The following is a 9,710-nucleotide window of genomic DNA, read 5'->3' as shown; positions in this document are numbered from 1 at the left end:
CAGAATATTAAAAGAGTCAGTCTTGTGCATTATTCATTAATCATAACTTCATTGTGAAGACTGGAGAACAGAGGGAGAAGAAAAATAACAAAAAAGAAGGAGAATTTGATCAGTCCTCACTGTCTGCCACCGGCACTCTGTTTTCATCGCTCTGTCAGTCTGCTTTCATTTTACTGCATCAGGCTCTGTTAATTAATCAAAGGATGAGAGAGCTAAGGAGCCAGGCTTCCTACAGGCACAATGTTAAAAAGTAAAGTGCTGAAGCTGCTGCTTGGTTGTCGGTCCAGAGAAAAAGGAGCTGCGAACATCCTCCTGGGTAGAGCTGCAGCTACACTGTGGTGGTTGTTCACTTTCTCCTCGCAGACTTAGGATATAGGGCTCTGATAAAAAAATACAGTCGCCTTGCAGGAGTTTACAAGCTGAACAACGATGGAATCTGCCCCATTTTCATAATTTGATTCGTGAATAGTTATCTTCCCTCTTTTTTGACACACAGTGATTCACAGAAGCAGAATCAATAAACCTCCTTCCCCAAAACTTTATGTAAGAATATATTATGCAACAAGGATGATTTTCACCTGGGTGCCTGTAGTGTTGTGTCATAGACCAAGGCTTAGTAGTCCCAAAATATGTTGATAAACTAGAACTATTTGAATAACACTGATTATCTTGTTACGATGGCACCTGTCAGTGGGTGGGATATGTTAGGCAGCAAGTGAACATTTGGGCAAGCGTAGGGATGTAAGTGACTTTGACAAGGGCAAGTTGTGATGGCTGGATGGCTGGGTCAGAGCATCTCCAAAGCTGCAGCTCTTGTGGGGTGTTCAGGTCTGCAGTGGTCAGGATCTACCAAAAGATTTCCAAGGAAGGATCAACGGTGGACCGGCGACAGGTTCATCAGCGACCAAGGCTCATTGATGCACGGTGGGGAGTGAAGAACACGCCTTCATTCCACTCGACAAAAATGGTTAAAGGAATGGTTTGAGGAACACAACGAGTTCAAGGTGTTGACTTGTCCTCCGAATTCCCCAGAACTCAATCCAATCAAGCGTCTACAAGTCTGACCCACGGAGGCTCCACCTCACAACTTACAGAACTTGAAGGATCTGCTGCTAACAGCTCGGTGCCAGATACCACGCTCGGTGATCTGTGTATATTAAAGTACCTTATATTAAAGTCTTATGATATTTTACTAAGAAATTAAATGCCAGATTTTGGATTTCAGTAAGGATTAAAATGTCTGTTCTGCTGAATACATTAACGTTTAAGCTAATGTGGATGAAAAGCTCCACATAAGCATTTAAATGGACCTTGAAGTGAGATTGTTTTGTCATCTATGCATCATCTTTACGTGTAGGTAGCCCGGTTCCAAGCTTTTCAATAAAGAATGGAATCTTGGATTTGTTCCGTGATTGAAATAAGTCTGGTGCTTGTCCCAGTGATGGCTGTAGAGTTGTGTACTTGAAGTAGCCATTTCTGCTGTCCCATTCATTTTTCCCATTGACATTGTTACAGGACTCTTCTACATCTTGGGTCAGAATGAAACTCTTAGTGGAATCATCAGAACAAAAGGTTAAGAACAATAAAATATCTGGGGCTTTGATAGAAAGTGTGACACACATGAGTTATTAGTACATGAACACTTTGGAGAAGATGTTAGTTACAACTCCAAAGGTGAACACAGCAGCACAGGTTGTTGGACGTTGAAAACATCAAATAACTTTTTAACTGTAAAATTTCTCTAGCAATGTTGAAAACCAAGGATTAATCATGACAACACAGCACAAGTTAAAGATAATGAAGGAAACAAATAGTCGTCTAATGAATAAATGGTCGTCTGATCATCAGGCTGTTTGTGAGAATTCTTGAATGTGTTCTGATCATTAAAAAAACGTGTGAATACAACGTGTGTGTGCTCTGTGTGCTTCTCACCACAGGCATCGGGTCATGCAGCACTTTGGGGTAGGACTCAGCGAGAAGTTTGGTCTTTCTGTCCCAACGGGCTCCATCAAGAAACAAACCTCTGATGTACACACCTGAGTGTAACAAACACACACAGAGCAACAATCCAGAGTTACAAGAGAGGCAGTAAGTGTCACTGTGATATTAACATCAACAACTACAGTAAAAGTAGTGATTCAGCAGTAAAACATTATGATTTAAGCCGGACTGACCTCTGTTCTAGAACACTGAGGGAAGAAGGACAAGATTTAGAGACAACTGACTGTTGCAATCCCGTATCACACACCCAAATGCACAAACACACTGTCAGACTCGCAGCTTGGCGGTATAGGCTGTGTTAGTGTGATGGGGCCCAGCTGGGGACTGATTGAACGCGAGGCTTAATGTGAGACTTTGACTGAGAATTTCACAGCAGAGCCGGAGGCACAGCGAGGGGCTGACGCAGGCCCGCATGCAAACGAGAGGCAGGGCGGCTTTGCTTTAACTTACTTTCCCACTTTTACACTCTGCTTCACTTATAGTCAGTCAGACTGATGTCAGTTTTTATCTGTTTGTTTCTCATCCACCCACTGCTTATTCCGCTTTCTGCTTTGACTCCACACTCTTTATCCCCTTGCACACTTTTTAATCTCGCTCTGACTTCTTCCCTCTTCAGTGCTCCTTATCTTCCTGGTGTCTTTTCTCTTCCTTCATTAAACTAGGGAGTGGTTTCATGAAAAGGGGCAATTTTACACTTTGAAAATCCTTCCTAAGTTTTCTCCTTTTACTTCACAACTACCGTAGTTTCTTACCGTCCGCTGGGGGTTGTTCGGACTGTTTGTCATCCAGCACCTCAAAGTCGAAGCCGAGCAGATCGATTGGGACGGTGTGTTTCCTGGCATAGTTCTGCTGGCTGCCTGTGAGGAACGCCTGGGTGAAGAAGAATCCTGATACCCAGAATACAGCAGGAGTACCCTGATCATACCAATCCTGAAAACACAGTGAGGAACAAGATCTATAACACACCAGAAGACAGGGCAATCACTAGGAATGGGTTGAGATTGTTGAGTTCTAGTTGGGTTTATGTTGAAATACACTTTCGATTTTTTACAGGGGAATCTGTACGAACGCAAACAGAACAAAGCAGCATACATTAGCACACTAGCCAATCACAGAACAGGAGGGTGGGATTTGGGGGGAGCTCTTGGGAAAAAATAACACTGCTTTCATGCTAATGTTTAGCAGGCACAATGTTCAGCATTTCAGTTTAACATTTGCTTAAGTAGGCAGGCAGGCAGGTAGGTAGGCAGGCAGATGGATGTAATTTATTGATCCCAAACTGGAAAATTGTGGCGTTACAGCTGCAGGTGATCAAAGCGACTACAGCACAGGAGAAAATAAATACAGTTAAAATAACCCTAACACTAGAAGAAAGAAAGGAATATATACATCCAGGAATTCTAACAGCAATAATAAATAATAACCTTCAACTATATTAATCTAAAATATAAACTAACATATCTGAAAAGTAAACCTACTCAAGTAAATCTAAATATAAAACTAACATATATCTTAATGTAAGCAAACATCACAGGGAGGTAGAGGTGTTAATGTGCCATAACAGTGTACAAAGATGTTATCAGTTTTGCACTTGTTTTTCATTCAGTATATATGCACAGATGGAAATCTTTTCACAAGACAATGCAGGCTGTACTAAATTACTAGAGTTACTAACAGACTGCATAGCCATCCATTGTACCTTACCAGTAGCACAGCTAAAAGCTAATGTTCTAATGAACCCTCCAATTAAAAAAAAAACAGTCAGTCCCTTGGCACCCCAAAAAACTAGCCTAACCGCTGAGCAGCCCTGGAGCCAAGCAAACAAACAACAGGGCAAAGAGAGAGTTTTATACTGACAGATGCTGATAGTGAGGTTATCACATCTGTCCAGGAGGAATTAGTACTCTAATCCACACTCCTCAGCATGTGGATTAAAGTACCCAGTTACCCACAACCGACCCATTTTTAAGTTTGGAGAAGGTAATATCAGCTCTATGTAAAAATTGTGAAATTCAAACAATTTTCCAAATGTTATTTATTTGTGGGGCGGCTGTGGCTCAGTGATAGAGTGGGTCGTCTCTCAATCGGAAGGTTGGAGGTTCGATCCCTGACTGCTACAGTCATATGTCGACGTGTCCTTGGGCAAGACACTGAACCCCAAATTGCTCCTGAAGGCATCACCATTGGGTATGAATGTGCATAGATCTAATTGGAGATCGGCACTTTGGCCTTTGCCATCAGTGTGTTCATGAGTGTATGAATGGGTGAACGTGATGAAGTGTAAAATTAGCTTTGAGTGGTTGGAAGACGAGAAAAGCGCTATATAAGTACAGTCCATTTCCCATTTATTAAAGCACCTGTGAGAAACTTTCAGTTTCTGTTGCTTTTGGCGACCCCCTGTGGACAGAGCCGTACTTCTTCTACTTCTTCTACTTTTATCCTGTACATGCTTAAGTGGTCCTTTCTTTCAGTCTTATGTCTCACTTTAAATTTTTGCCCTTGAAAATGTAAACAAAGGCAGCATGCACCACCTACCGCCCGCCAGCGGTTTCAGACATTAAAAATAACTATATAGAAATAATCAACCTTCTTCCTGATGCTCAGGTTTGCTTTTGCAGCTCATATAGAGTAATCAGAATTTATTTCAGCCTGTTTAATACTCCTCACAGTAGCTTTAAGTAAAGCCAGAGAGAAAATGTTAACTGTGTCAACAGTTAATGTTAACTTGTGGCGGTACTGATCCCCAGATTTCAGCTCATCAAGACGAAGACAGCGGACAGGTTCCCTTTTTTATAAAAAACAAATGTGTCTTCTATGATGATAATGAACAAATGCCTCTACAATAATAAAAGGAACTGAGCAAGAAAATAGCAAATGGACAGAATAAATAAAGCCTGCAGGCGCTAGACTATCGTTTGGCAATCTAGTTGAAAGAATAGCCTATTATTTTGCTTTTTCTCCAAACCAAGACTCAGGAACATCATAACAATCAAAACAGACAAAAGAGCAAAAGAATCTCATACGGGCCTAAACAGACCAGAGTTTCATGCTTAGCTGATTGAGCATATGCTGCTCAAGCAAGTCAAGGAAGGATCAGAAAGACTCCGGGGAATTCCACCTCTTTTAAAACCTAAAGAAAGGCGTCGTCACACCCTGATTGGCCATGAGGAGAATGCACCAAGCTGCTCTCAGTTAATCATTAGGAGCCAGCCCCCCACACCCTGTGCAACAGGTGAACTGAATAACCCTCTAATCAACTAAGTAACTCAAAAATTAAGTGGGAAAATGGGAACAACAGCAAGCACCAGAAAATGGGGGACTGCCACAAACTGTGTTCCTAATTGTTGTTCCCTTTTAAAGGTGTGCTCACAGAGCTAAACTCATATGGCTAAATCACACTTGACCAAAGATGAATTCAACTTGGACTTTTACTTATTATTATTTTTGTTTCCATCTTTTAGCCTGCCACTTCATATGAAACAAAACTTTGTTTTCTTTAAGAGTTAAAAAGAACATTCATCTCTGTTTTCTTCCTTAGCACAAAGACTTAGACAAAGACAAAGAGGAGGAAAACACTAGTTGGGATTATCTGCCTTGAAACATCCTGACATTTTAGCACAGTATCTGCATATTTGTCTTTAACGAACAAAAGATGGACCTGTGTAGTATACCATCTATGCTTTCAGTGCTGAAATGACTAGGACTAATCAAGCCTCCTGAGCCCACTGAGATTTTTTTTCTTCTGAGCTCTTGTTAAATCAGAAAAACAATCATACTGCCAAAAAATGCTGAGGTATTCTGTTACCAAAGCGTGCTCACTCAGATGATAAACCCGTGACTTTCAAGGTCACCCTGTAGGGAGTCATGGGTGGACATTTCCTTTGGATAACACACACAGTGCATTGTTTGCACTCCACTGAGTTATAATGAGCAGGAGAAATACAGTATTGCTCCAGTCCAAATACAAAGGGAAACATGTGAACTGCCTGTTTGATGGAGTTATTTGCAGACTCACATGATACAGTGGCTCATGAGTCTGCATGTGTTTCCTGAAACAACTCGGCCTATGAGTGCAAAGCATAACTAGAAGTCCTTCCTCTTAGCTAAATGAAGTGGTCTTGTGTAAGTCTGTGTGACACAGCTTAAGGCCCTGTAGAGGGTACGGCGTACACTGACATAATATGATACTAGTTCCTCCCTACTGAGAGACAAACATGATTCCAGAGATTGTTGTTACACAAACTCCACTTCATATCCATTCATTTTCAGATGTCCAGACAAGCTTAATATTTGATATTTGTGATGCTGTGTTAGTACGACCTTTGAAGATATTGAGCTTGTTCTGCCCATGCTATCCCACATTGGAAAGCATACAGTATAGGGGCAATAGTCTGAAAAAGTAAATTTCCATACTCTCTTTTCTGTTTTCCAAACTTATCAAAACCTGGAAGTAAAAATCCTCCCAAAGGCATCTCCTCCTTCCCCCTCATTAAATATTCCCCAATCTGCATAGTCCCGGCCACTATGTACAAGGTTTATCCTTTCTTAAAATTACAGCCGAAAACAAAACACGTCTCTGCCATCGTTGAGTGGCAACTTGTTGAAACTTAGCTAGCTTGAAATGTAGTAATTAGTAGTAGTAACATTAACGTGAGTAGTCAGTAGAGAGTTTGCAAAAACTACGATGACAGTTACAGCTGGCTCGGGCATCGCAGAAGTGGTTGCCATAGGTCGCACACAATGATACGCATGGTGTCACCCCGTCAAGTAACGGGATTGGCTCCTTAGGTTTGTGACGTCTCAAACCTGCCAATCTGAAAAGGTGTTGTTCAGCCTGTCCTTGGTACACTGCAGTTTAAAGGTAGAAACACCGAGCCATGGAGATGACTGCTGATGCTGTCCCTGATATGTGTTGTAGCAGATGAAGAACACCACATGGAGATGTTTACAAGGTTAAACGCTTGATTTTCACTGGAGGGGGTCTTTAAGTATTTCTGGAGACAGTAGCTGTTTTTGTGTACATTTTTATAATCTGTATTGCAGCACTACATTTAACAAACAACAAATTTGTTTTGGTCATTAATAGTTTAACAGTGTTTTACCATTTAAGCAGTGCATACCATTTTATGGTTTTTTTTCAATGTGACTCTTTTAGGTATTTCAGTGGGAAGTGAACATGCTGATATTTGTACTCTAATCTGACTGCTATAGGAGTTATTAAGAGATAATAGACTTGAAAAAATATTGCTATTCTCTTGTTTTGTTTCATCTCTAGTCTCTTCCTTCTTTCTCCTGTTTCTGTTTCCTTTTTTATTCAAACTGCTACTGCTTCCTTCTTTCAAACCTTTTAACTTAGTAGCTGTGACTAACCCCAAATTCATCTTTCGTTATTCAACAACATAGCAGGTTTCAGTACCTGTAAGAACTTGAGTCGCTCCAGGAAGTCGTTGACGTAGCTTCCCAGCGGTTTGAGGCTTGGGTAGGACTTCTTCATCCACATGCCTGGGATACGACCCTTCAAGATGCTGCTTACCACCTCCTCCAGCTCAGCTGACATCACCACCAGCCCCTGCATGTGTACACACACATATATGCAAAAACACTGACTCAAACACCTAAATAACATCTTCCCTGATATAAAATATGAAGTTCTTAAGCCCTGCTCTGACTCTGAATGGAATATGTGAGAAGTTTAAGTTTGTCACTTTCCTCTAGAGGTAGGTAACAGACAGCCACATAATGGGAACTCTTATCGCTCTGTCGGGGGCCTTTGATACCTCTATGAAAGATGATGTGCTAATGCTCCTTCCTGACTCTTTAAACTCACTTCACTTCAACCTCATGAAGCTGGTGCATCTCAAAAGGAGAGGAAATTCGTAGGGAGTCTGTTTATTAAACGCTATAAAGAGACACGTGTGTGTTCTTTGAATTTGGTGTAATTAGGAGTGAACAAATTCTGTTTGGTGTTTACTTCATAACACTGAGCTCAATCATTCTATGACCTAAATAATTACATTCTCATTGGTCTAATTCACTCTAATTATAGGCTATGTCCTGGCATATGCAAAAAGTTTGTTTTGCATGCAGATGTTATGGCCTCAGTAGATACTTCCTTCTTCATTCTTCAAGTGTGTCTCTTGGTGGCAACATGAACAAGAAAACTGATTAAACTTAGCTTTAAAATAGCTTCATTTGGCATTCTGTGAAATTTCAATAGTAGTTTGCCAACTATAAAAGCCCCCTCTCTCTTGTTTTGTTATGAATCCAGTGACTGCAAACCCACAGTGTTTGTAGCCTGACATCATACATACATGGTCACAATTTAATGGTGTGGCTCCAAGGATGAAAATGTCTGTTGGTCTGCCACTTGTCCAAACTGAAAGGTCTCAACAACTATTGGTTGGTTTACCATCTGAATGAAATTATTTTTTTCAGATATCTGTCTGTCTATCTGCCTTGAGGCCAAACAGTTTGTGATCATCTGTGCTCACATACACACCACATACACCCCCATTTCAATGAAGGGCCTGCTGCTATTCTCTTAAGGCAGTGGTTCCCAACCTGGGGAACCTGGGTGTCTGTGACCAATGGCTCAGTGGTAGAGTTGGTCGTCTCTCAATCAGATGGTTATGGGTTCGATCCCAAGTGTCCATGGGCAAGACACTGAACCCCAAATTGCTCCCGGTGGCATAGCCATGGGATAGGAATGTGCATAGATCTGATTGGAGATTGGCACTTAGGCCCCTGCCATCAGAGTGTGAATGTGTGTGTGAATGGCTGACAGTGTAAAAGCAGCTTTGAGTGCTCGCAAGACTAGAAAAGCGCTATATAAGTACAGTCCATTTACCATTTAACCTGGGGTCCGGGCCCCCCTTAGGGGGGCAACAAAGATTGCTGGGGGTGCATGAGGCTTTGTCTGCACTGAGATTGTCAAGATTAGATTTGCACATTAAATAAAACCATTAAAAAAGCCCTTACTTTTTTGGTCCTCATTCAAATATAGTAGCTACTTTGTAGGCCAAACCGCTGCGAACTATAGGCTGATTGCCAATAAAGATTTGGAATGAATCACTTTATGGTTTTGGTGTACCTGTGTGTGGGCTCGGGGGGGTCAGCCTTTCGTAGATACAAGCAGGGGGGGCTCTAAGGAACTGTCTCTGGTAATAACTTCCCATCATTCACAGCTATACTACAAACTATACTATGTTTTGTCCAATGTTAGCATGCTAACATGCCATGGTAAACCAAGATGATTAAACATGGTCAATTTATACAGAGTAATTATCATCATGTTAAAGATATAATCTTGAAGATTTTCATGTAAATAAATGTCTGTTAAGTTACTATCTGTTGCTGAATGTTGTAACATAATGGTGATTGAGCCTATGGCCCGCTGATGAAAGCCTCTGCATTTGCAGTATTACAGACTGGGCAACATTGGCGGAAAAAATCACAAGCAACACCCAGTTATTGATGCGTTTTCCATCACCCAGCAGTGGTTGGTCTGCCAGAGAGGGTAGGTGGAGCTATGCAGGTGCATTTCTGGTCTCTGCAAGTGTTGAGAGTAAACAGTAATCTACTATGGCTGAACAAACAAAGAAAAGATGGATGACTACAGATACAACTTCAAAAATAAGTGAAAATCCAAAGAAAAATAAACAAATTTGACGCTCAGATGAAGGAAAACAGTCGAAAAAGGAAAGCGCCAG

General features: G+C 41.2%; 1 protein-coding gene across 1 annotated transcript in view; it reads right to left on the bottom strand.

Moving 5' to 3' along the window:
- dnah7 (dynein, axonemal, heavy chain 7) overlaps positions 1–9,710 on the bottom strand; it is an 87,943-nt gene that overhangs the window by 2,094 nt on the left and 76,139 nt on the right. Inside the window, exons 63-65 of the mRNA XM_069663508.1 lie at positions 7,418–7,570; positions 2,754–2,931; positions 1,933–2,036 (exon numbers count right to left, since the gene is read on the bottom strand). Coding sequence (XP_069519609.1) covers positions 1,933–2,036; positions 2,754–2,931; positions 7,418–7,570 — 435 coding nt within the window. The remainder of the gene's footprint in view (positions 1–1,932; positions 2,037–2,753; positions 2,932–7,417; positions 7,571–9,710) is intronic.

The sequence above is a fragment of the Semicossyphus pulcher genome, unplaced genomic scaffold, assembly GCF_022749685.1.
Source record: "Semicossyphus pulcher isolate SPU_LCO1_2020_fin unplaced genomic scaffold, fSemPul1.0.p SCAF_15, whole genome shotgun sequence".
In the NCBI taxonomy this organism is placed as follows: Eukaryota; Metazoa; Chordata; class Actinopteri; order Labriformes; family Labridae; genus Semicossyphus; species Semicossyphus pulcher.
This window is presented reverse-complemented; position numbering and strand designations above follow the sequence as displayed.